General features: G+C 36.2%; 1 protein-coding gene across 1 annotated transcript in view; it reads left to right on the top strand.

Moving 5' to 3' along the window:
- Positions 1 to 27,632, top strand: part of COL19A1 (collagen type XIX alpha 1 chain) — a 194,809-nt gene that overhangs the window by 128,987 nt on the left and 38,190 nt on the right. The window contains exons 18-24 of the mRNA XM_053937526.1: positions 12,265 to 12,318; positions 19,583 to 19,636; positions 24,068 to 24,130; positions 24,913 to 24,957; positions 25,888 to 25,923; positions 26,826 to 26,861; positions 26,969 to 27,022. Coding sequence (XP_053793501.1) covers positions 12,265 to 12,318; positions 19,583 to 19,636; positions 24,068 to 24,130; positions 24,913 to 24,957; positions 25,888 to 25,923; positions 26,826 to 26,861; positions 26,969 to 27,022 — 342 coding nt within the window. The remainder of the gene's footprint in view (positions 1 to 12,264; positions 12,319 to 19,582; positions 19,637 to 24,067; positions 24,131 to 24,912; positions 24,958 to 25,887; positions 25,924 to 26,825; positions 26,862 to 26,968; positions 27,023 to 27,632) is intronic.

Below are 27,632 nucleotides of genomic sequence, written 5' to 3'. Positions count from 1 at the left end.
ATGTTCCTCTGTTCTACTTTCAGCAGATCCTCCAAATCTTTCACATTATATGAAGTTATTGTTTTTCTCATGGGCTGTCTTTTGAAGATTAAAGCATATTATTGAGTGTGTAACTAGCTAATATTTTTTTCTCCAACATATTATTCAGACTTAAAAGCAATATTGTGTCCATTCTAAAGACTGGAACTGTGACATATTAGAGGAAAAAAAGACACTCCAGAAACACTCAAAAGTATCTATTCGATTTGGATGCCACATTTTGAGAGGATGAACTTTTATTTTAAGTTGCCATTCATATACTACTCGCTATATTCAAAATTTAATCCACCTACATCTGGAGCATTTTTTAGTGTTCAACTCCTTTGAAAATTGGTCTTAGATTAATAAGGAGTTGAGAGGACAATCATATAACATGTAACTTACAGACCTCAGGATACATACACTTTGAAACAAGGAAATGAGGAGAATTAACAGTGTTAATGGTGATATTGAAGAAACATATAGAAGGCTCAGCTTAGAGCTAGTGACAGGTAAATAACAATAGCAAATGAGTAGAAAAGCAAGGAAAACAGCATGCATTTGCATTTTCAGAGTGTTTTAAATGAGGTTTATTATATCAGCTGAGATCAGAGTTTAATATTAGAACTACTAAGAAACACCAAAGGTGCCCTGTCCCAGAGTGGGGACTCATCTCCCTGCATTCACTAAAGAGGGAACTAGGAAAATTGTGCCCCTAGTGAGAAGAATAAGTCTGAATAACAGTATTTCTTCCACCTCACAGGAATAATCTGCACAAAAAATTACATCATAAAAGTGTATATAATAATTATTATAGAAATAGAGTAAGTGTTGCTATTATTATAATTAACATAAAGATAACTGAACTGTAGTTTTTGAGTTCAAAGTTGTGTCAACTTCAAAATGCTTATTGACATAAACATCATATTGTCTTAGAAATGCAAATCTACATCATTACTTAATTAGATGATGTCAGTGGTTTATTTATTTCAAGTATAAAGGGGATCAATACATTTTTTTCAAATAAGGTGGTAACAGCTTTTTTCTGATAGATGCACTGTAGACAGAGTTACTGGTGTCATCTGAGCCCATGCATAATTATTAAAATACTGAATATGTCAGTCACTTTATGTGTCTTTGATATATTATACTGTATATATAATATAGTAATATATTATAGTAGTATATTACTACTGTATTGTCATACTTGGTTATCATCTTACTCCCACATCAAAGAGCAGTTTAGGTTCTTACTTGTTTAAATGATGGTCAGCAATGGAAATTGGTGACAGAAGTCTGTGAAATATCTTGTATCTTAGTTGGTCTCACTGGATGCTTTCCAGATATCCTAAAGAATAAAAAGATTTGCAGAAAGCAGTACACTAGTGTGATGTGTTTACAGAAAGGTAGTGTGGGGAGATCATTCAGAAGGACAGAGAAGCCCTGAAAATTCTAGTTTTGCACAGCATTAAAGGACCCTTTATCAGGATGGCCAAGTTCTATTTTTTGGCTTTATTTAACAGAAAAATTGCAAATTTGCTAAAAGGTTTCAAGTAACGAAGTCTTGGAGAACAATCAGTGTGATGATAAATAAAAATTTGATTCATAATAATATTACTTCTCTCATACAATTCTAGTAGCAAAATGCATAAATATTTCTTTTCTGAATCAACAAATGGATTAATAATCTAGCATTTATCAAGAGTATTGGTTGTGTCTGTAAGAGTAGACTCATCAGTTTCCATTCTTTCCTCACTTGTGACACCTTTCCCTCTCATCTCCATTATCTCTTCTCATTGTGGCTGGCTTATGCAGGAGAGCAGCCTTTGTGAGCAATGGGTACAAATAATGATCTTCAGACTTGTATATCTCATTTCCATTGCACAGCACTAAAAAGGGAGGAACAGAGTTTTGAGATCAAGTGAACGAATTTGTTTTCAATTCTACATGGTTTACTACCATGTTTTATATACACAAAAGAAACTTCCTAGAATTTTTAGTAGCTCTACAAAAAATCCTAAAAGATATTTAATGATTCATCACATGTTGTCCATCCTTAATTAGACTGTTATTCTGAAGGCCAAAGTAATTGTCATGGCAGAGGATATCATAACCTGGTTATATCACAATCTGGCCAAATTCAAAGAGCACATAGTGAATTTATTTCTGCTTCTTTAATCAACCTGAGACTTATACAATACTCATTTAAAGGGCTGTAATAATGTCATCAGTGAATGTAGTTAAATTTTGTGTGAGCATGTCCTTGTGTTTCTCCTTTTGCCAAGATACCCACTGCCATTCACCACACATTTGTTAGTCAATGTTGTGTTTTTCTGTGGGCTCAAGGAGTCCTCAAACATTTGCTCTACTTAAAAAAGTCTAGTGTTTCCTCTTGTTCTACAAGTAATGCCTTTGTATAACATTTTTTAAGGTTTTTGATCCTTAATGAAGTGTTTTGTGTTAGACATGAGACCTTACTCAGCAGGAGTTTTGGGTTTTAGTTCTGGTCACTGAAAGAAATGGGCCAGTAGAAAAGCTACTCATTCCTGCATGAGAAATAGTAGACTGCTCTGTGGGCAGGCACTACATTCATACATAATTTTTCGGTGTCCATCACATTGGCTTCAGGCATGTTACTGCTGCAGCAACTTGATACTATTATACAACTGCTCAGAATGACATCAGGAGCTTCAAGGGGTAATTACACATTACTCAGAAAAGTCCCTGGTCCAATATTACCAACCCACAAACAATACTAAGATTGGGTACTAACCTAGCATTGCATGGAATTTAAACCACAGTGGACTTCCACACCAGCTTCCTGGATTCTTGTGTTGTGCAGAACTATTACTTTTCCCAATCATCTTGCACTTTCTAGGTAAGCTCATCTTTTGCAGAAGTCCAGTTTCAACTTCAAAGAACATCAACAACAGACTCTGCAAGTCTCCTTGAATTTTTTCTTCCAGTGTTTCTTGTCAATCATACATTTCAAAATATGCATTTTATTTTACACTGAGCATGTGTCTAGTCCTTCATCAGCTTCCAGCAACTGGGTTTTTTAATGTCTTCTTTATATTGAAGAGGTATTTAGAGCTTTTTCTCTACAATCAAATCACCATTTCATTAATTTTTGAAATAATTCCACTAGGGTCCTTCAGCTCCCGTGCAAAGAATTTTCTGAAGTCTTCAAGTAATTTTGCCATGTTGCTGTGTATTCTTAAACATTTCTACTACCTATAGTTTACAGGCTGCATGGGGCTTTCCAGACTCTGCCTTTACTATATTAAATGCAATGAAGTTTATATTTCCAAAATAATATTCCAGATGTTTTGAAAAGTAATGCTTCATTTCAGTTGGATATCTTTGTAGCAGGGATTTTTTTTCTGAAAATTATTCAATTTTTAAAATATAATACTTCAGTGAATTGGAAAAATTTTCTTAACATGAAGGATCAAGGCAATTTTATTAGACAGCTATGCTGTGAAATCAAGACAGGGTGATTTTGCATTCTCAGCTGGCCTCTAGAAGAGCCGGGCCCAGCATGCAGCTGAAATACACAGCAGTTTGTGCAGCAGTTTCTGCTTCTTTACAGTCCTCTTGATGCCTTCTTGAGCTCCTATGCACTTTTTCTGGGATTTTGGCAGTTTTGGGAAGCCTCTGAGGACACTGAGGATGCCTGTTGCTTCCAGGTGAGGCTAAGGTAAGGGTGGCTCTGGCAGCTTCTGACAAACTCTGCCAGCTGTCCTTGAGCAGCAGTGGAGGTCAGGCCCCTCCTGGCCTGTGCCAGGATGAGGACTCTGAGGAGCACTTGGTGCAGCCATGGCAGAGGCAGCCAGGAGATGCAGCAGGTGGCTCAGCAGTTCGTGCAGGAGGGCACAAAGAGGCCAGCAAACCTTCTCTGTCCAGCATGCACTCGCTTAGAGATGGTGGTCACAAGGCACAGGACCCAAGCGCTACTGAAGGAGCACTGACAGCTGTTTGCTGTCAAACCTTCATACCCAGATGGAGGACACAGCTGTCTTAAGTCCATAGAGCCACACACATTACAGTCCTCTCTGGATTATTTTGAATGTTCATGGTGACTGGGAGAGGCTCCTGAAAACTGGAAAAGAGCAAATATCACTTCTGTCTTCTCAAAGGAGCGTACAGGGAACTACGGGCCAATAGGCTTCTGTCACCCTTGCTCCAAGAATGACACAAGAACAGACAAGAGACCAAATTGCAAGAGGAGAAAAAGAAGTTTTAATACAAAGTATTCTCCGGCTTATATAGACTGATACGATGCATTCTACTTGATTGGTTAGTTAATAAAAACATCTTTCTCACAAAAGTCCTTGAGAAGAACAGAAAAACAATGTGGAAAAACACCACCTGCAGATTGTTTATACTAAGAAGTTATCACATTCCTACAACTGCCTAAAAATTCACACAAGCCACTGTGAGAAATGATTACTGTTTCTCTCTCCCTGACCAGGCTGGCATCCACAGCCTTCAATCCCTGGCAGTATGAAAGAGGAAATCTTCCTGAAAACCATTTCCAAACACATGGAGGACAAGAAGGTGATTGGGGTAGTCTGCATGGACTTATGAAAGGAAAATTTTGCTTGTCCAAATACATTGCTTTCTACTATGATGTGATTAGCTAGGTGGATGAGAGGTGAGCAGTGGATGCCAACCTCTGCTTTAGCGAAGCCTTTGACATTATCTCCCATTATCTTCATAGACAAGCTGACAAAGTACAGGTCAGATGGGTGGATGGAGAGGTGGATTGAAAATCATCTGAAAAACAAGGTCCAGAAATTTTTCATTAGTGGCACAATGTCCACTTGGAGACGAGTCATTAGTGGTGTACCCCAGGGCTACTCCTAGAGCTGGTACTGTCCAGTGTCCTCATTAACAGCCTGGACAATGGGGCAGAATGTAGCAGACAACTGGGGCAAAAGAAATCAAGAGCAAATCAAGTTCAACAAGAGCAAATCCAAAATTCAGCATCTTGGGAGGAATAACCCCAGATATGAGCATACACTGGAAACAAACCATCTGGAAGAAAGCTTTATGTAAAAGAACTGTTTGGACAATAAGCAGACCATGAGCCAGCAGTGCGTCCTTGTGGCAGAAAACTGGCCAACAATATCCCAGCCTGCATTTGAAAGAGTGCTGCCAGCAGGTCAAGGGAGATACCCTTCCCCTTTGCTCAGCTCTGGTGAGACCACCTCAAGGCAGGTACAGACTTCCTCAGGGGCACCAAGGTGCAACTGGACGAACTTCCATGGAAGGAGAGACTGAAAGCTGGGACTCTTCTGCCTGGAGAAGGCTCAGTGGGAATCTAATCAGTGTGTAAATATCTGATGTGAAGGAATAAAGAAGAGGGAGACACATTCTCCTCAGTAATAGCTGGTGACAAGAGGCAATGGGTAAGAAATTAAAAAAAAAAAAGAAAGAAAAAAGAAAAAACAAAACCCACAAAATTATATCTCAACACAAGAAAGCACTTTATAATAGTGAAGTTCATCAAATACTGATGCAGGCTGCCTAGAGAGGTTGTGGAGTCTCCATCTGTGGAAATACTAAATAGCTGAGTAGACACAGTCCTGGACAATTGATCCTGCTTGAGGACAGGGATTATCCTAAGTGATCTCAAGGCTTTCCTCCAACTCAGACAGTTCAGTGGTTTTTATGTGACTAGCTCTAGCTTATTCTCAGCAACAACTTCATTTTTATGGATTAATACAATTTTTTTAAGGTCTTTTATATGTATTTAAACAGATTATTTCTCCATCATGGTGGTTTCCCTGGTTCCAGTGGTGAATCGGGTTCAAGCATTTAAAAATCTTTCTACAATATCAGAGCCATATCCTTGACTCTATATTCCTTGGGATGTTGCAGGTGTCCTGAAGTAAATATTTTTGCAAGAACTTCCTTATTTCCAATAGTTGTGTTTATAATATCAAATACTTCACTTAAGAGGAAGTTATTTTAGCATTATCTTAGTAATAAATTAAATACCTCATAAAACTAAGAATCTGTTCTCATATCTAGTATTTCAACATTGATTTCACTAAAATTACATGTTTGGAGGGACTCTGTGGAATAGCAATATTTGCCTTATGTTAATAATCAGCTTGCTCTCTGAGATTACAAGTTTTTCTAATCAAGCATGAGCAAAGTTAGTTTGACAGAGTGGAAAATCTTCATAAATAAATGGATGGAGAGCTGTTAGATTTTCTTTACATAATTATTTAGCATGGCATCAAAATTAATTTAAATTCAGATTGCATTTATCTGATTTATAGAACTTAAATATTTCTTTGACATAATTTCTTTTCTGGTTCAGTGAGTAAATGTTGTACTTAACCAATTATGAAACAAACCTTACAGAACAATGATAATGTCTGCATTGCAGGTCAGCCTCCTGGCACAATGCAAAACATTTTCTTCACAGCTAAATCTCTGGAGTTTTGGAATCTCTTTTAATCTTCTCAGTCCTTGACTTTGATGTAAGTTGTTTTTAAACAGGCAAGGCTCCAATCTGATTTCATCTTTAAGTCTAGAGCTCTGTATGTTCCTTCACTCTGACATTTAACAGTCCAAAAATACTTAATGTAAAATAGTTTTCCTCCCAGAATGTCTCTACCTTGAAGTACATTTCCAGTAAATTAGGATACAGCTTAAAAATATTTATTTTTCCCACTTTGGCATTTAAAAATGGAATGAAACAGTTGTAATTTAGAATGCTGAAAATAGATTTGTCAATCAGAAAAATTCTTTTTTTTTCCCTCGTCAATTTCCACTGTAGAAATTAAAACATTACTTTTAATGGAATGGCAAAAATGGTATAACTTTAAAGAGGCTCTTTTAGAATTTCAGACTCTCTTCCAAATACTCTATTATTAATATTTCTTTTAATGTCTGTTGCCCTGTTCTTTTGAGAGTTTTAAAGTTCTTCTAAAAGTTTTCTAGGCCTTCTGATGTTTACATATTTCTACTGAATTTTCTCACACTGTTCATATAAACAATGATTGTTTTGCATTCTTCTTCGTGGGTGGAGAGAATTGATGGACTGTTGGTTTGACCAGAGTGGTTGGAGAGGTGGTAATTTCATCCTCCAATCCACTGTCACTTTTGATATTCTATATATAGTGGAGTCAGAAAATAAAATCTCTCTTTTGGTTCTTTTTCTTCCCTCTTTTACATAACACACGTCTGTGAGTTGTTTTGTGTCATATTGTGGCAAATGTCTTTTAGGCAAAGGTATAGAAATATGAGAAAGAAATATATCTAATAATAAAAATTAAGGTATAAACTATCTAAATATAGTTGAAAACTATTTATTTGAGTGGTTTTGAAATAAAATTGGACTTTTATGGATACACTTGAAAAATTGTGATGGATTTTGTCTAGCTATTTTTTGGCAAAAGAGATCATGGCATTTGACTTCTTGGCATTGCTATGCCTGTTTAAGGACTTTTTTTGTTTGTTAAATACATTTCAGTTTTATGTAGCCTGGCTAGGAATTCCCTTTAAGCATTTTATTAATGTCACAATGAAGAAACTAGAGATTTTGTAAATCATTCCTAAATGATTTTGGAAACCCAAGATTGAGAGCAGGAAGGCTTCTGCATCAGTGAGGGTCTCCCCACTGACTTTTCTCCCAAAACAGGGGATTAGGCTCTGTGTGCTCTATTCTTTGTGAGCTGTGTTTCTGTGGAAGTTTTTAGTGGGGTATGATGAACATACTTGCACTTGATTTCTGCCAATGTTTTAATTTTCATTTCTTGCCTTCTGGCCTTATTTCCTGTGATTTTGTTCAGGTTTAACATTTAATACAGAGGTTAATTTGCAATATGCTGGTTGCCATAATACGTCCTCAAGGCCAAAGTTAATAGGATTGAAGAAGGAATTGTACATTCAAATCCTAACACTGTATTACTGATGTTAACAAGGTTTCATTTTCTGCAATATAGATTTTCAATTTAGGAGAGAGGCTATCCCAGCTCTTGCTGTAATCTGAGTTAGTGTAGGCACTGGAATTGGCACTTGGCTGCTTGTTGGCAGCTTTGGGCATCTGGAGTTTTTAACTGCCCAGAGCTCAATGTGGCTGTGTTTAGGTACTCAAGGTGCTGACAGGCATCTGTGGGTCAGGCACTGTGAGGGGCCTTTAACTCCCCACTCAACTCCTGTTTTGGTTATATCTGTGCCTTTTTAAGTCTGGTTATGAGGATTAACCAAGAGAATCATAGTTTAGCTTGGCAAAAAATATTACATAAACTTCACTAATTTTGCATAACAACTACAGTAGTTAAGATTTTAAAGGCCAGATTTCTACTTTCCCTAGAACTACTTCTTGTTTTGAAATGTGATGATGTGTTTCAAAAACCACTAATTAGCACCTTCCCTTGAAAATTCACATGGGTTTATTCTAAGAACTTTTACCTTCATACTAAATTGTAGTCTGTATTAATTCCATAAATCATGTCAGTATTCCTACATAACTGCTTGATTTTATACTTAAATAATCTGCAGCTTATTTTTAAACAGTAGGATTAGAGATCTTACTCCTCTAATGTTAGAGAGATGTGAATAGATGGATATAGCACGGTACAGCAGAGGGTTACAATACAGATTTTGAATTCTTGCACTGTGTGCTGGACCTGCAGCAGTGCCCAGGGGCAGCAGTCAGAACCAGAGCACAAATCTTATGGAAGGATGGCCAGAGCCTCTCTTCTGAGCAGCTTTCCATCTCATGTCAGGCAAAGCTCATCAAGTCATTTCAATTCACAGAATGGGTGAAGGAAAAGAGAAATAAAGAATGCAGCTGACCACATACTTCAACTAGGCACTCAGCTGGGTTTTCTGAAGCATATAATCTCTCGTTTACTTTATTTTTAGTATTTTATCTTTTTTTGCCCTTAGCCAAGCAGTTGATATTTGAATGATTTGTCATTTGAATGATCTAGCTGAAGTGTGTCCTTTGGGAAAGAGGAAAGTAGCCTGCTGTACAAATGAGTTAGGGCAGGAGTCAAGGGAGCAGCATCCAATATCAGTACCATTTAGAAAACTTTTTATCACATTGATTGGCAGCAAAAATATATGTGGCACAAAGGAAATAACCAGCAACTGTTTTGGTCTTCTTCAGGTATTCTAAGTAGCATTAGACAACTTGTTGACACCACATATTGTTTCTAAGTGAATGTAGGTGGCATTGCATTTTTTATTTAGTTAAAGGAACAATATGATTCCTAGGACATTTATTTATAATTTGAGTGGTTTTATAACCTCAATATTTGCTCAGTGATCTAAGCTAAATGAAGGTAACAGGCTTCCTGTATGGGCTATCAGCCCTCTGCACAGCAGAGTGGCAATAAATGCAGCTCTCATGGGGCTACCAAGAGCCACAGCTGAGCAGGAGATGGGAACTGTGGCTCTCTGCTAAGCCCACTCTATAAACCAGAGAGGGCACTGGGATGTTTTTCACTTCTCTCTTGCCAGAAGGATGACTCAAAATCAAAATGTAAATATTTAATCATGGTCTGCCCAAGGCAGCATCATAATGGGCTCATCAAAAACATTCTTCTAATTGTTTTAATTACCCTAAACAAAAACATAAACCAATTTTTTCTACTTACACTCTTACTATAGTATATATATATACTTTTTTTCCCCCTGCTGATGCTGAGAAGTCAACAGAAAGTATTCCTAACATTGAAGTCTCTGTATCTGAAAGTCATTGCTGAAAGGTAGTGGCCTTTCATACATTTTTGTATTAAATTTAAAATACCAGACAGTTTACAAAGGTGCTTGGAGGCAAAAATAGGACTTTTATTACTCTACAAAAAGCTTATGCCTCATACTGATCTGTGCAGTTGTTTTGCATGCAACATTGCATAATGGCTAATTATAAAATGATGGGATAAAAAGTGGGGCAAATGTTTCCTCTGTGTTTCACTGGGTAGGTGTTCTAGTAATTAATAAATGCTGGTGAAAAATAACTACCCCCAATTTTTTTTTTATAACTTGTTTTTGTTTTATTGTTTTTTTGTTTTTTTTCTTTTTTTTTCAGAAAGTTCATCAAATTTTGTCTTTGTTATGTCATAAATCACATTTTAGTTCATCTTGTAAACAGAGATAAAATTGCCTTCCCAACATATTCCATGTTTTCCTGTGTTATTAACACCTCATTCACAGTTGTGTCTGCCAATCAAAGCCCTGTCTTCTTCCTCCTGACACTTCCTTGATACTTTGTTTAGACGGCTGTGACTTTAAGTGTCACCCTCAGGATACTTTAGATAAGTTCAAACAGGAAAAGGAAAGTGCTTCAAGAAGTCAACACTGTAGATCATTATAACTCGGAGGGACTATTTTAAAACTATGGAGTAATTTATCTTTGTTTATTACATTATTACCTCTCAGTCTATTTTTCCTACTTTCTAAGGGAAGTTTACTGTTTCTTTTAAGTCAGGAAATATCAGTTTCCACCTGTATTTCCGGAGCAGAGATCAGTCCAAAAGGATAGATGTAGCTGTCTGCAGCCCCCTTTGCTTGTGCATGTGTGGCCAGGCAAGCTTCTCAGTTGCTCAGTGAACAGCATCAGTGAGCTGACCAAAGTCAAAACCTGCTCCACCTTAGCCCAGCTGAGCTCCCAGTCCTAGCTGGTCCTGGGGCAGCAGGGACAGTGTTACCAGCACAGCAGAGGATGTGCTGGGGGTGGGTAGTAAGGGCCAGTAGAGCCTTGAGCCCAGTCTAGGCACCTGGTACTGTATTTTGGTTCTAAAAATTTACCCTTAGCTGCCCCAGTTACAGCCCTGCATGTGCAAGTACTGGTGGGATTAAACAGCTCAGCACATAACATATGTCTCAGCTAGTTAAGACCCAGGAATCTGGCTCCAAATATGCTGAGGTGGTTTTGTTTCCTGCTGACTGGCTGAGGACGTTCATAGGTGGCAGTGTACATGTTGTGTGGCACAACCCAATGGCTGAAACACATGCACACAATCTTTGTTCTGTTTCTTCTTGAAGGTAGGCTTGAGATACCTACCATTCTCAGGAGAGTCCCTGGCTTCTAGGCAAGAGGTTGCCCTGGAGAGCTGCAGGGTGTGAGAGAGAGGGATTTTCCACCCTTACTGACATCCCCTCAGCATAGATCAAGATTAATGAAATGCACAGCATGAGAGAGCTTTCCTACAGATCAGGGCTCTCACCTGGAAATAACAAAACTAAATTTCACTTTCTGTTCCTGAGAATACTTCTGTAGTCTATGTGACACTCTTATTTAACAAACTACAGAAGCAAACTTAGAAGTAAGGAGCATAGCTTACAGAAATATCCCTATGTGTTAATTGTGAACCGTCATCCAGAATTTTATTTGTTTCACTTTTTAAGTCAAGTTTTTACCAGGACACCCCCCTAATGCTTAACATTAATGTACATTTGCCATATGCAAGGGAAAAGTTTACTCTTAATGGATATAGCACATTTTTTCTTTGCCCTTTGCACCTAGATATTAGTTGTTCTCAGCTGTTGTTTCCAAAAAATGTGCATCAGATTTCAGCTTGGCAATAAAGATGTTAATTCCTGTAAATTACTTCCATTTTTATGTTGATCTTCCTAAAAAAAAAAAAAAAAAGCATATGTGAAAACAGTTGTTCAAGCAAACTCTGTACTAAAAAATTGTAATAGTTACATATGCATGTGTTTTTAGAAACTGAGTGCAAAATCTCCTTTAAGCAGACTTTTATGGACTTTATGTTTTAATGCAAATGATTTTGCATGTGCATTATATATACACAGATGGTAGTAATTGCACAAAGAAGGTGAGTTGTTTTTGCAAATAAATCTCTGGCTTTTGTGCTCATTATCACATCCCAGAGAAGAAGGTATGTGTGTTTGTTAATTGGGTTATATTGCACATATGTACATCCCAAGCTCCAGTGTATTCATACAAATATAATTTCTTTACACCTCATCAAGGTACTTTGTTAATAACCCTATCAATGTGCACTGATATTTGAGACAAAGCTTTAAAGTGTGACCGGGATGGAGATGCAAATATAGTTTGTTAAAACTATTAAAAGCAACCCTAGAACTACTCACATTAGATAGAATTGCAGTGACTGATACAGAGTGTTCATTTTGGATGGGTTTTTTTGCTAATACGTAAGGCAAGAAATCTTTTCTTAAAATTCTTATTCCAAATCAGTCCCTAACCACAGCATTTCTAAATGTCTGTTGTAATTTTTTTGTTTCCAGGGGAGACGAGGCAAACCAGGCCTTCCAGGAAAACCAGGGCCACCAGGACCTCCTGTGAGTAACGAATGAGGGGAATGGGAAATTTTCACTCTGTCCTTGGACTTTGTTAACTCTTTTATAGCAGGCTACTGGATCATAATTATAGTTTAAAATAATTGATCTGTGTGTACTCTGCTGTATCAAACACCCACTACTGGTAGCCTTTTGTTGCAGCATAAATAAAAGGACTGGGTCTACAAGTAGGAGGGACTACACAGGAGGGAAAGAACAAGATGGAAACTTCAGCAGAGGAAGCAGAAATTGGCATTTCAAAGAAAGACTGGCCATGTATGCTAGCTGTGAATATTGTGCATTCATTTCCTTTGCAAAATGCATGATGCTCTGTAGAAGAAGGGATAATTTCTGTCTCAGAGGGGTAATTTGAAAGATGAAGGACTCTGTGAAGCATGTGCCAACTGTCTGAATGATGGGAAGGATTATACCCAGCACTGGAATGAGCACTCAGCTGTAGTTCAAATGAGTTGACTGAAGAATTAAAAATATTAAGAAATACATGACTTTATGAAAGGATTTGTAATATGAAGAACTAAAGGGTTTAGCTCAGATCTAAGAGGTTTGGGACTTTCTTTTTCTTCTCTATTAAAAAAATATATATATAAAGGATTTAAAATTCAAGTCAGGCATGAATGTATATTAATCTTCAATGAAAGCAGCCTTTTTTTTGTTAGAGGAAGACTTGGTCATATTTGTAAAATTCTCTGTGCATTGTATTATAAAAATGCTGTCATGCACAAATGCAAAACAGCTATTTGTGGATTAAGTAAACTTCTGCTGCTTTACATTCTTAATATAAAACAAAAAACTTATAATTCCTTCTTTTGCTTGCCTGGATAAAGGCTAGTGCTTTATGCATCTGAACACTTGATTCAGATGTTTCAACCTGGTCTTATATGTAGAGAAGAGAATAATGCACTGCTGCACGGGATACAATGACTAAAATGAAACAGATGTCATCTACCCTCATCCAAAACAAAAACTGCATACATTTCAGAAATAATTTTTTCTTGCAAAACATGTTCAGAAAGAGGCGTTTATGATGGAATTCATTTATCCTGCATAAAACCAGTTTAAAATCCCTCCCTTTCACTCTTTTCCCCTGCATGCAATCATATTGAAGCCTTGCTTGTTTGAGTCTTTTGCACAATCCTAATGATGAAATGATCTTGTAGATTTCAGGAGGCCAAACAGAGGAAAGGAGTGAGGCAGAATCTTTCTTAATACAAGTGCCAAATATAACCTTTAAAGGATAAAAAAGCAAACTATAGTAGAGGTCAATGTTAGACCTAATCTACTTAGCTTTTTGTGAGCTAGTGAAAAGCTGTTTCTGCGTTACAGGTTTCTGCCACCCTAGATTTGCTGGCAGGTCAGGCTTGTGAAGATCCTTGACAGATATACCAGAAATCTTGAGAGGAAGCTAAATTGTGCTTCTATTACTGAGATATATCTCAGATTTTCTTGCAGCAAGTGGAAAGCTCAACTTTGTCAGCATGGCAGCGTCACTACAAGGAACTCTGTATTGGGTAGTAGCCTAGTACTACATAGAGAAAAGCATTCCTTAAACAGCCATGGCCTAAATATTGGTTTAAAGTATTTGTTTCTGGTGTAACTCTCTTGATACACTCCTCACTTTGAATACAGCTATACCACCATCTTGTGTTCCTCTTCCAAGGCTGAGAAGATAACACATAGAAAAGGCATACTCTAAAAGCAGCAATGCCTGCTAAAGTGCATTGGCAGGATCCCCATATTTCAAGAGCCACAGCTTGTATGCACCAAAAAAACTTTAACAGGATCCATCAGCCCCCTTCTCTTTTTCAAGGCTCAAACTATATTCAGTTTTGCTGTGCTTCCAGTTACCCTTCTCTCCTAATAATAAGCAGCTGCTTCATGCACGTGGATGCATTGTTAGCCCTTGCTCTGGCTTTTCCAAAGTGCAACAGAACAGTCACACCTGGAGGGTGGTTGCTGGCATAACTTTGGCCTACACAGGGTACAAAGTGGTTAACAGATTGAATATGTAAAAAAATAGACTCTCCAGTATAAAAAACTTTGGGTTTTGGCTGATGTTTCTAAAAAAATGGAAAATTTGTTTTTGAGAAAAAGGAGATTCAGTCATTAATTGTTAGGGCTAGAGCATGCACTGTGTGTTTGAAATTAATAAATTTATCTAATTTATTTATCACTTTATGCCATGATGTTGAGTATTTCATTTAGATATTAGTACAGTCAAGTGCTCAGTACTGACAAAAGAAAAAAAAAAAACAACCAAAAACATAAAAGCTGTGGTAAGAAAATACAATACTCAAGGTATTTATTATCAACGACAGTCCTAATAACAATGTGCACATATAGGGATTTGTGGGGAAAAGACTGGGGTAAAATTAAAGAAAACTGGAAAGTTACAAAACTTGCAGTCAGCATACATGCTGTGCTTTCATGTCACAGGAGTGTAAAAGCACCTGCTAATAGTCAAAAATCTACTTGTAGTATGGCAGCATTTAAGACTTTTCTAACCTTCTCTCAATATCTCATCTTTTTTCTTTTTTTTTCCCTAACCTAATTTCTGGGGATTTTTTTTTTCAGTAAAATTAATGGTTGGTGTGAATTTCTAGTCCCTTAACATCATCTGCATAGCTTTGGTTAAAAACCTTTATCACTGTCAGAAACATAGATTGATTGGCATCTGGTAATGAAACTACTCACTTAAAGTGGGACTTTCTATGAAATTTCTCCCTTTCTTTTGTGTCATTTTTTTTTCCTTATGCTTTCTTTTATGTTATTTTTTTCTCTTTGGAACAAATCCTGTGCTCACAAAAGGCAAGGAGTCAATGAGGATTTTTATTTATCAGCTATAAAAATATTTTTGTAAATTTATGGGATATATTCCTCCTCTGTATTTGTTTAAAGTCTATTACATCTTATAGACTTTTAATGTGTTCTTTGATTCCCTTCTGGTTCAAAATTGGTAGGATGCATCCTTGCTGTCTGCTGTTGTTTTTGAGTACTATTCTGTTATTTCAGTACAGGAGAGCCAAGATGTGTGCTCACACCCATCTCAATCCAGCGGGTAGCAATTTGTGCTGAATAGAAGAATCCAAGTAGAGCAGCAGCTCCCTCTAGTGCTTTTTGACCTTTTCTCCACTTTTCAAGCTCCTGGATAGCAGTGAAAATCATCTGTTAAACACACTATTCACTTTGCTCTCACAAGCATTCTGAAAATTGTGATTGTAAAATCAATATCTCTGTACCCTTCAAATGTATTTTATGTATTTGCCTACTTCCATTTTCTTCTAAAGTTTTCTGAAAGAGAGACTGTCACATGCTGTTACCTGCTCAGCATGGCTCTTCACTGAAATTGAAATGCTGATTTTAGGAAACAAAAAGAATTACTATGATAATAGGATGCTTTGAGGTTGTAGGAATAGCATTTTGATCAGACTGCAGAACTGAGCTGATTGCTTTCTTCTGCCATAGCTGCTGACTAAAAGTCTATAGGATGCAGCAACACGGACGGGGTCCCTGATGTCTGTCACTGTTGAGCTTGGGGGTTTATTGATTATTTATTTTTACCTTTAAATGAATCAGCAGGTATAGCTATTTACATAGATGGACTAGAGAACAGAAAAAAAGGAGTTTTACTCATTTTTCCAATGAGGGTTAACTTTATCTTTCCTGTCCTAATTTTCTCTGCCTCTACTGGAACTGTTATGACTGGAGAACTTCCATTTCTTAATTGCTCCCATTTTAGTGAGTTAGCTTGTTTTTAAAACCAAGAGTGCTAAGCTAGAGTTGTGCTACAGACTTGCACCAATATAACAAAAAAAATTCTTTGAGATGAGTCTGACTTTTGCCCAGTTATTCTTTAGCAGAAGTGAAATGTTATCAGCACTGGTTTGTAAAGTTTGGAAGCATGAGGACTGCCTGTTCTGGCCAAATACAACCTTGTCCAATCTACCTGTGGCAGAAATGGGAAAGAAACTGAGGGTGTGTTAAACCACAGGCTAGTAAACTGTAATCACAATTATTCATTCTTTAAACTGATACATCCAAAGCTAAACTATTGTTTTCACCCAATAGATGGAATTTATTCATTTCACAATTACTATACCTTTTGAAGTTCATCATTCAGTTTATCATTTACCTTTGCAAGAGGCTGAATTTCATATTTTTTATCTTCTCAAGTATTTTTGCTTGGAAGATGAGCTTTGTGTTACTCCCTAAAGTTTTAAATTAAAATAGGGTTTCATTTTTGTCTGCATTGTATGTGATGCAGTAGAGGAGTTCACTTGAACTTCTTCACTTAATTACATACACTTTTGGTGTTGTAATTCAATACATATGTCAGTGCCCCCAGATTAGTTATCTTAAGTAGCCAGCAGTTCACCTTGGAAATTTCATTTCCTCTGCCTTAGGAAATATTGTCATTCCTCTACCAATATTTTGGGAGTGAGTGAATGTTATCGCTTAATTACAATAAAGAAAAAATCAAAGCAATGATAAGTGAAAATTGTCAGTAGCATTTCTGGTTTTCCTGGACTTTCAGCTGCTTCTTAGAAGAATATTGGAAATCCTTACATTATAGTGTGGGAATGGCTGGCAAAGGTTGGTCATATTGCTTGTTTCTATCCATTAAGTTTTTTTATCCCTATCAAAATGTAATTTATTTCTTGTGTCCTATTGTGGCAGACATCATGTTTTCATCATTCTTTCCATTTGCTCTTTGGAATAGTTATGCAATATTGTACATCTGCCCTGATGAGTTTCATGATGTTCTGCATTAAAATAAACAGAAAAACAGTGTCTTATTTTAATGGGCAGGCACTAAAGTGAAATACAGGGATAAAGTAACTGCGCTGAGTCACTTGCAGGCTGTGTTCTCTGAAATGGCCTATTTTTGAGAGGCAACCAATGCAATTTACTTGTTACCCATTTTATGCATGGACTGTGAGATTGGGTAGATTTTTTCAACAGTCTCATCTTTACAGAAATGCAGGTGAACTATAAAAGTTAAGGGAGGAAAATATGTTGTAAACCCCAGTAATTTCACAGTTTGGAGTTATTTCCCTTTAAGCACCTGTGTTTCTATTCCTGCCTTGTCTGTAGAAATAACATCTGAAACCTGTTTGCAATTTTGGAAAACAATCAGGACACATTTTCAGTTCTTTTCTTATTCATGCAACTCTACTCTGTGTGCTTCACTTCTCTCAATTACACAACTTGATATTAGAAAAAAAAAAGGAAACCCTGCTCAAGTGAGCTTCAAAGTGGCAGATGTGCAAAATTTTCATTCAAAAGCTAAAAACTGCTGGTACAATAATTCTTCAACTGTTGTTAATTTCATTGCTTCTCCACTTTCAAACCAATGCTGCTGGGATTTTTTAGTCTGTAGATACTTCAGAGTAGATTGTGCAACTATATTAGTGTTGTGAAACTGTGGAAGAAAAGAGACTATGGTTTAGGAAAAAAGTCTTGAATAAAAATATTTTCTGTTGTTGTACACTTGTTTTATTAGTTTTTTATTATAGAAAAAAATGATGGAAATATAAAATTATTAAATTTATGTCAATTTTTGGAAAACTGAAATACTAAACTGATAACTCAAAGGCTGTGGCATAGTCAAGAATGCAACCCAAATGCCTAAAGTTCTCCTTGACTGTCTTAGTCTTGAGACATTCTGGGGATTTTTAAGGATATGTTTGTTTTTCAAAAACTATGTCAATGTACTTTTCATCCTGTCAAAAATTATTTGTTCATGTACAAATAATATCTGAGAGTTTGGGGCTGATGGCAGATACAGCATTAAGTTCTTCCTGGGTTGTGTGACTGCAGCAGTTTCAGTTGTGGAAAAACAGTAAAAGAAGTATGGGTACATGATGTCAAATGCAAAGGGAGAATAAGTTCTTATTTTTGAGTCCTTGCAGGATTTCAGAATTCTCCAGGAATCCTGGGTTCAAGAATTCAACACAGCAGGTTTACAGTGTTGATGTTGAGATGTCTAGGCAGTGTCATCATACCTCAGTCCCAGTTCTAGATTGCCAACTTTATTATGGATATCAAAGTAAAAATTCTGCCATTAACTTCAGAAGTCAGAGTGGAGTGAGATCTTAGTGAAAACAACATGACCATATTGATCTTAGTTTTAACATAAATTTGAAGTGACAATTCACTTTGAAATAACAGGAATGCACTTTTGTCTCTTCCAATGTAGGGAAGAAGGAGGGAGTGAAACACCTGAGATGTTTCATGTGGCCTCCAAGCTTTCCTAGTATTGACACTAAGGCAAAAGCTGCAGAGGGTAAATTGTAATTATAAAAAGTCCCAGAGGAGTGCTTTTGTGCCCTGTCTGTATTACATCTGGGTCAATCAGGCTAAATTACTTACTTGAATATATTGTAATCTTATTAATACAGTTTTATTTATTTATTTAATTAATACAGTTAAATGTTTCATCACGAGTGGTTGTTTTTCATATTGCATTATGTGAAAACTTCAACTCAAAGAGAGTAACTATGCTAATTTGTTAATTTAATTGAGTCTTAGTTCATAAGAACTGGCTGTACTTTCTGTGTTCCGCTCCATCTACCAAACTTAAAAATCTCATTGAGGGAACGCTTTTTGGCAGAATATGCCTAAAAATGAGGGGATTTAATGTCCAAACATGTTTTTTCCCCAAGCACATTTTTCAGTGTTTCTGTCCTAAATATTCATTTGGTCAGGAAATTCCTTTTTCAGTGTTGAATTTCTTGATGAAACGTGTGTTTAAGTAAAAATTTACAATGCTAATAAAACTAGAAAGTTAATATTCTGGAGAATTCTGGCTTTCCTCAATTTCACTTACTGTACTCTCAGGTTAAAAACCTAGCTGTTCACTGACACTAGGAACCACTTCTACATCAAAACTTGTGCTTTGAATTAGTGGAAAGAGTCAAAATGCTGCAGAACAAGAATGTTGTTCATACCAGAAGGGACTTGTATTAAAATTGATATGGATTTCATTTTTGCCTTCTCTGACTGACCAATTCACTTGAAAATAAGTTGCTATTTTTCAAAATTCAGAGATTTGAAAACTAACTTTCTTCTTCCCCTGTGCCAGAAAAAATATATATAATGAAGCTACTGAAAATAATTTACTGTACACTCAAAAAAAAAAAAAAAACCAAAAAAACCTTTTATATCTCCACTGCTCTTTAAAAAAAGATATGCAAACATAAAATTAGTAAAATTAAAATGACCTTCTGATGCATATTTTTCCATATAGGGTCCATCTGGACTAAAAGGAATCCTGGATTCATTGAACAAACATTATAATGAGGTATGGAGATTTGATTTGGTGTCTGTGTGGATTTATGACTAAGTAGTATCTAAGTTAGAAATTACTGTAGTTTTGATTTCTGTGAACCACATTCCAAATTAATTCAAAAGGAAATTTCTTTCCTGCTCACTTTCTGCATCCCTTTACGAGTTTCAGTCCACACTCCAGTCACATACCTGCCAGGTCATCTATCTTGCTGCCATGTGTCTTGCCTCCCATCCATCTTCTACTTATTTGTTTTTGATTGGTAAAACTCAGAAAGGAAATGTGTGGACCACCTAGCTGTTAGTGTGAAGCACCAGCTCCCCATTTCTAAACCTAATTGCTTCAAATTGTACTTGACATTTCTTTCTTTACCAACTCTCTCATGATTCTAAGAGTAAAATAAAAAGACAAGAAGGCATAATTTTGAAAAGATCTGCCAGCAGTCCAGGAGAATTGTCCTTATGTTTGTATTAGGAATAATAAAAATACCGTGTCAATTATAAAACCACCTGCAGCTAAAAGAACTTAAAGGACTAAAAGTGTTGAAATTGCATAGGACTGTGTTCAGCTTGACAGAGTTTTTACATTCTTACTGCAGGTATTTCAAATCATTTAAGCTGTGGTAGTGTCTGCCATTGTATGAGAATAGAGAAGTTTCCTTAATTGATCTGGGAGTATGTAACCTCTCTGATCGGAAAACGTTCAAAAATTCAAGATGCACTATTACAGCATTATTTCCCCAGTACAGTAGTTAATGTGTGTATCACAACTTAAGTCATCAGGTCAAGCCTGGAGGGAATTAATTTATTTTAATATTAGAATGCATTAACTATACATGAATAGAATGCACATGTATTCAGGGTATTTTTCTTATTTAACATTCCCAGAGTGCTAAAATCTTTCCTTGAACAAGGATTCTGGCATTAAATTCATGTCAAACATACCTTTCCAGCTGCTTTTATCACTGAAGTGATTTCTCTGATATTATGATATTTAATCCATGCCAAATCAGTATATCACCTTAGAAGCATGTATTAGGAATTAAGGATAGAGCATTTTTTATGCCTAGAGAGTTCATTTCTGTATTTGGTCTCCTGCTTCATATATATATGTTGAAGTTTTATATATTTTGGTTTTCACGTTTGGTTTCCTTACCAGTTTCTTCTTCCTGCCAAAGAGCTTTCACTGATATCAGCACACTGTTTCCTCTATTGATACCTTATTTTTTGTAACTCACTCCCCACCTCTGCCTTATCAGTCTCTTTGATCCTGATAGTCCCTTTAAGGTTAATTCTGCAAGAGGAAATACAAACAGTTACAAACTCCAGGAAATTACACACATCTGTCTTCAAAAATCATGTTTCTTACAATTAGAAGGCTCTAAGTATTCTTAAGGTGGCTAATATTTCCTAATTAACAATCTTCTGGAAAAAATGTAGACCAACTGGTACGAGTCTATAAATTAATTATCTTTCAAATCCTGGATAGCTTATCAACTTTCTTCTTACTTCAGCTGTCTAGTTTGAAGATTTTAATGACTCTGTCATAAGCAATTAAGTGTTCCACAAGGTTGAACTGGTTTATTCCAGATGAAAGAGGAGTTGGCTTTCTGATTCAAGTAGAAGATTCTAAATATGAAAACTTTTAGTTAAAGTTGACTCCTAGAGTCAGCTTAAGTCTCCAGCAACAAACGTATTAATTCCTATACATTTTAGAATGGGATTGAGATATTCCCATCAAGGAAGAGACAAAGAGGTCTTCAAAGAAAAGAACAGCTTCTCTGCTTTGCCATTTGCCACTTAGGCATATGTATGCACCAGTAACTTTTCTTTTCTCCATGCTATTACACAGTATGACAGAAGCTGATTTTGTCCCCAGCGCCTTGGAGACATCAAGCAGTCTTTCACATTCCAGTATTGAACTTGCAGTGTACCTCAGTTATCACTGGTGAAATGATATTTGAGTGATACTCTGAGGTTTTTGAAGTTCCTTACAGCACAGGGAATGGTGGTGTCATCTTCCATAATTTTATCCATGTTCTCAAGGATGTCACAAGGTCTTCTTTCAGCTTGGTGTTTAAAGTGTTTAGGTATTGACCACATTTTAGTTGTTATAAGTATTTTCACACCTTTTTTTTTTTTTTCCTTGAGAATATTAGTATGGCTTCTTTGTGTTGGTATTTCTAGGAACCATGAGAAACTGATACCAAGAAATGTGGTGGCTCTTAAGACCCATCATAATTAACAATGTTTTTTCTGTTTCTCTAATTTCTCTGTTTCTTATCAGATTATTTGCAATTTTCCTGATTGCTGTATGGTAATTTCTGATTGTTGTAATAAATATTGGTAATTGCACAATGTATTTAAATAATTTATTGCAACCAGGATTTTTCTGGGTCAGCATCAATCACTTTATCAGAGGGATTTTTAAGGAGGCTGGAGTGCAAGCCTTTAAAAGCATAATTTACTTGAACCATGTGAAAGGGCACTATAAATACAATTGCTGATTGCAGCAGCAAATTGTGCTGAACAGTGAACCAAGATCAGCAGTCTTTCTTTAATGAAGGTGAGAGGAACTTGCCTAGGATAAGTAGTAGCATTGATCCTTAATGGGGTGGGAGACAGTGCTGGAGCATTGCTTCCCTCATTCTTCCTGTGTGCCTGTTTTTACAGGTGACTTTTTTTATATTCCTTCTTGTTATGTCTTTTGCATTCTCAGCATTAATCAGATGCTTCGCATGTGTTCAATAAACACATTTTTTTTCTCTTCTTTTTGCCAAGAAACTAGTTTTGCCCTGTATGTTACATTCAGAGATGGATAAATGATGCCTCATGATTTGCCTTTATATACTCTCAGGCCTCTGTTATCTTTATTTGGGTTTTTGAGGCCTCTGTTTGTTATCCTTCTTTTTCACCAGTTTTCCATACATAGATATAAGGTCATTTAGCCAAACTTGCTTCTAAGTAGCTTTGGAAAGGACAGCAAATCAGTTTAATCAAAAATGTTCTCCAATACATAAAAAATTAAGCCAAAACACAAAGAAATTGAAACTACAACACAGTCTTGTCAGGAAATATTTCAGAATTATTATAATTTGTAGTAATTTTAGATTATTATGGGATAATTTAGTATTAACTTTCTAAGATTTTCTTTTGGTGTATTTTACTTGCATTTGGTTCTAAAGAAGAAATCACCTATAAAAATGCAAAGAACATAAGGGTAGTTATTTGGTCTAAAAGCCTTTCCCCCTTTTTTTTTTTTTTTTTTTTTTTTTTTTTTTTTTTTTTTTTTTTGTTCCATATATGCAAAAAAGAAAAAAGCACAACTCAGTATAAATCATAATTTGTAGTGTACTCATGGTAACAGACACCTGGATTCTCAGTCCAGTGGTAGTCAACTACTTCTCATCAGTACTCAGGTATCTGGGTATCTCCATCTTGTTCTGAAGGTGATTTTGATAATTAGTGTACTCACAGTGTTGGAAACCCTAAACACCAAAGAGAATCCATCAGGAAATTAGCATTTCTAAAATAATTATTGATTTTTTTTGAATTTATATTCAGTTACATCTTCTGAAAATATTAACACAGTGTAAATGGCACATTTATTCATTGTGGTATTTTCCCATTTTAGAGCTGTGAAAACTGGGATATGGCAAGGGAAGTTATCTTACTCAGGGCTCCTGCTCACCCAGTGGCATCTGTTCTAGGATTGGGATTCCCTGGGTCTTAACTGGAGCTCATTTTTCAGGGTTATTGGGGTTTTGTTTCTTTTTCCATTGTCATTGCAAAGAAACATCTTCCCCTTAGGAAGTCTGGCTTTATGAAAGGGAAACCATTTGCTTTGTGTTTTATTGTGTTTTACCGTGTACAGAGAGTAAATAAATGCAGTGCAATAACAGCTGAGCAAGTATAGAACCTGAACCTTCTAGTCCTTAAGTCTGTCTTCTTTGAGAAGCAATGTGAGGAGCCTGTTCCCTCTCCTTTGTCTTACTACTGTAGTAGACTTAAATTAGTTCTAGGGTTTCTTTTACATTTCATGGTGCTCAAAAGTAAAAAGCTTGTGGTTCTTTTTCATAAAAGTGGGGGATTTTCTTCTTTTTGAACATACTTGAGAAATGTAAAAATGAGCATGAAAATATGTTCTTTGTGTTGAACTTAAAAATCATAGATTTACATAGCAATAGTCAACACAGACATTTCCTTTTTATGCGTTTGTTCATTTTCTGCCAGTGTGGCAGGAGTGTGAATGAGTGATAAAGGAGGTGTTCTGCAACACACTACCTAGCTGTACTGCATAGGCATTTATTATTACTCCCTTTCTAGCAGTAAATTAGGACTTCTGAATTTACAGCTGGTTAATTACAATAAATTGCTACGGTAAATAAATTGTTGCTGGAAGTAAATAGTGATGTTTTCTGATCTTTGTGGTGATATTTCTTTCCAGAGTGATACAAGACTACTAGGAGTACTTGGGACCCCTGGACTTAAAGGCCAGAAAGGAGACGTTGTAAGCATTTGGGATGAATTTGGAGAAGTTTCAAAGTGCCTACCCAACCTCTCCCTGCCACCCTCAACACAGTGCATTTTATTTGATTTATCCCAATGGGCTTTGAAGGAATAGATTTTTGAGATGACTGACACTTTGATCTGTGTAGACCAATATCCAACTTATCATGCTATCCTGCAGGGGCAGCATGTGATCCTTTCTCCTCTAGTATAAATAGAAAGGGGAAATGCTGAAAGAATTATATATGGTTTCTATAATGCCATCTGAGAAGTCAAATAGCTGCCCTGCCAGTTATGTGGGAAGGACTCTGAAAAAGTTGAAATTCAGAAAATATTTTGGATAGTAAATAATGAATATTTAAAGCAGTTGCTCTGTAACAATGAGGCTTTCTATACCAAAAATACTCATAGACAACCTCTAAAAATTACATGCAAGTCTAATTCTGAATCCACACCATATGGCACTATATTGTTTCTAGTTACCTGTCCTGTATAAACAGCTCACCGATATTTTAACAATTGCATGCCTTTTCAACTTTTAAGAGAAGAGAACAGTGCTCTGAATATGTGACAGAATTGACAACATTTTATTGATAACCCTGCAGATCTTCTATAGAAAACAGTCATTTAAATTCATTTGCAGATGTTTAAGCTTGATTTCCATTGTAACAATCGTTAAGATTTTGTGGCCCACATACAACAAAGTACAGTTAAAGAAGAGGAGGGGGTTATTTACATTTGCCAGAATACAAAGATTTTAAATATAATTAATTTTGTTAAAAGGGTCAGAAAGGAGAATTGGGAATGACTGGTGCAAAGGGAGAAAAGGTGAGTTAATTCCTTACTTCTGTGCTCATGTATTTACTAGAAGTTAACACAATGTATTGATTATGAATGAAAGCTTGTAAAATGTACAGGAGATCAAGAAAAAATGTTTGGGCATGGAAAAAGCTGTCGGGTCTCTAAATGTCCTTAGTACTTTATTCAAGCCCCTCCTTGGGAGGGCATTTACATAGGCAGGTAAATTTCCCTCCTCTACCAGCTCACAAAGTCCTTAGCTTTAAAAACATTCAGACATTTACTTAATACCAGTTTAAATTTATTTTTATATAAGTTTATGACCAGAGGCTGCCTCATGAATTAGGTGCCAGTCATACTTTTTCAAGTTATAAACATGATTTTCTATATCTATATGAAAAAAAACAAGAAGCTTTAAATTATTAAAATTTACAAACTAGCATTCTAATTTAGTATATTTTTGTTTAAGCATAGTTATTACAGTATTATTCAGGACATATTACTTGGGAATAGATGTATATTTTACTTTTCTAGGAATGTATGCTCATGTATGTATGTATGTATGTTCACTGTGAGGCTTCTTGGTTTCTTTGGTCATACCTATAAAAATAGTTTTCGTGCAGGCAGAAACAGTATTTTTACTCCCTTGATATAACAGATTTATGATTTTTTGTGTTATAAAGCACCTCTGTTTGAGAACTTTTCAGATTTGGATGCATGACTACTCTCTTAGTTCATGTTTCTGAGCCTCCCTTGTGCTCCTGCTTGAAAGGATCATGGATGTCATGGTCTTGGCATTAAATCAACATCATCTCTCAAGTAAACTTTTATAGTACATATATTTGTATTTTAGACAGGTTTTTAATAGCCACATTTTCCAGGACTCTTCAACAAAACCAGACATATGTGCTATTTACCATTGTAAATGAATCTGTTAACCTCTTTGCTACTTTTCCTTAGGGAGAGCCTTCTGAAAAAGGAGACAAAGGAGACCCAGTAAGTATAGCATGTTTGAACTGCTGTGAATAATGTACATTTGAGACTACTGTCATACCATATTCATTCTGTAATTCTTCTCTTTGTGGACATTCATTAGATGCAGGGATTATGTGGGATAGCATATGTATTGTCTCCTTCTTACATGTGCATCAAGGTCTCCCAGGTTATAAATAAAAAAACAGAGGTGCCCTGTTTTTCAGCATTTCTGTTGCTGGTACTGTCCATGAACTGAGTTTAGAGCACATGCTTTTTTTGTTCCCTGAAGGTTCTTTCTTTCAGCTTTTCCACAAAGTTTTATGTGGCATGAACTGTACTGCTCTGATGCCACCAGTGGCATTTAACATCAGGCTGTTCTCTTACAGCCATTTCATGTGTGCATAACTTTTTTTCTTATTTTGAGGCAGATTTTCAGAACACTCATTCTGTAAGATTCTCTTTACCTATGTTACGTATTTGTAATTAATTATTGTCCTCTCTTATGATACTTGACAAAAGCTAGTTATGCTTTTTAATATAAAACTCAAGGTTGCTGAGATATTTGTGGTTAACATATTATAATAATCAGAATAAGTCCTACTTATGTGTACTTATGTAATAATGTGTGGGCTTGGAGGTGAATACTGGGTACCAGAAGAGATGTAGTAGTGAAGAATAGCCTGGAAATGCTCTTAAGGAAATGTAGTGTTTTCAAACATTTTTCCTTTAAAACATTGGGAAAACTTGCAAAAAATTAGGTTGCTATGTCTTTTAGAGTTTGCAAAATGCATCAGAAATTCTTTAATATTTTCTCAATATTTAAGTTTGCAAACTGTATTACAATATTTTAAGGTAGCAAATAAAACTCTTATTTGATCCTACTTAAATTTCTAACTTCTTATAGTTGTATTTACTATTTTCAGGGAGAGAATGGAATGGAGGGATCAAAAGGAAATAAGGTATTTTTGGACTTGTACATACTGTACACTTTGCCAGTATACATAGCTGATATTGGAGACACAGCAGTAAACTTGGAATTTTTTGTTTTCTCAAACAAAATCATTAGGGTGAAATGGGAGATCCTGGACCACCTGGTCTTACTGGAAATCCAGGATCAAGGGTAAGTGAAAGTTATTTCATCGAATAACAATTGCATTCTATGCTGTTATAGAAGAAGACTCTGAAGCTATCAACTCTTTAGCTACTATTAATGGGCAAAGAATGCAAATCATTTATATCAAAAGTTTGTCCTTGGATCATGGCTATTTTACATAAAATTTATGTTTTACATTAAGTTCTTATTGCTCTCAGTGTCACACAGAAAGGAATATTCAAGCAACACTCAGGTGTTATTTTGTCACTTGAGAATAGGAGCGCCCATTTTGCAATTAGAAATCCACTGGTAGCTGGGTGTATTCTCTTTATGCCTTGGTGAGGCAAGGAGCAACCACTGCCAGTACTTGAGTAGCTCCTTTCTTTAATCCTGTGAGGCAGCAGGTAATGTTAAAGCAGTCATGGCCTGCCTTTGAGTCTGTCCTCATAGGCAAACCTCAGGAAGTGTGGACTGGGTGAGTGGGCACTGAGGTGAATTCAGAACTGGCTGAACAGCAGATACCAAAGGTTCATAATCATGGCACAGGGTCTAGCTGGAGGCCTGTCACTGGTGGTGTCCATCAGGGTTCAGTACTGGGCCCTGTTGTTTAATTGGTTCATCAAGGACTTGGATGAAG

This window comes from Vidua chalybeata, chromosome 3, assembly GCF_026979565.1.
Source record: "Vidua chalybeata isolate OUT-0048 chromosome 3, bVidCha1 merged haplotype, whole genome shotgun sequence".
Taxonomy (NCBI): domain Eukaryota; kingdom Metazoa; phylum Chordata; class Aves; order Passeriformes; family Viduidae; genus Vidua; species Vidua chalybeata.
The sequence above is the reverse complement of the archived record's forward strand: the minus strand, read 5'-3'. Positions and strand labels throughout refer to the sequence as shown.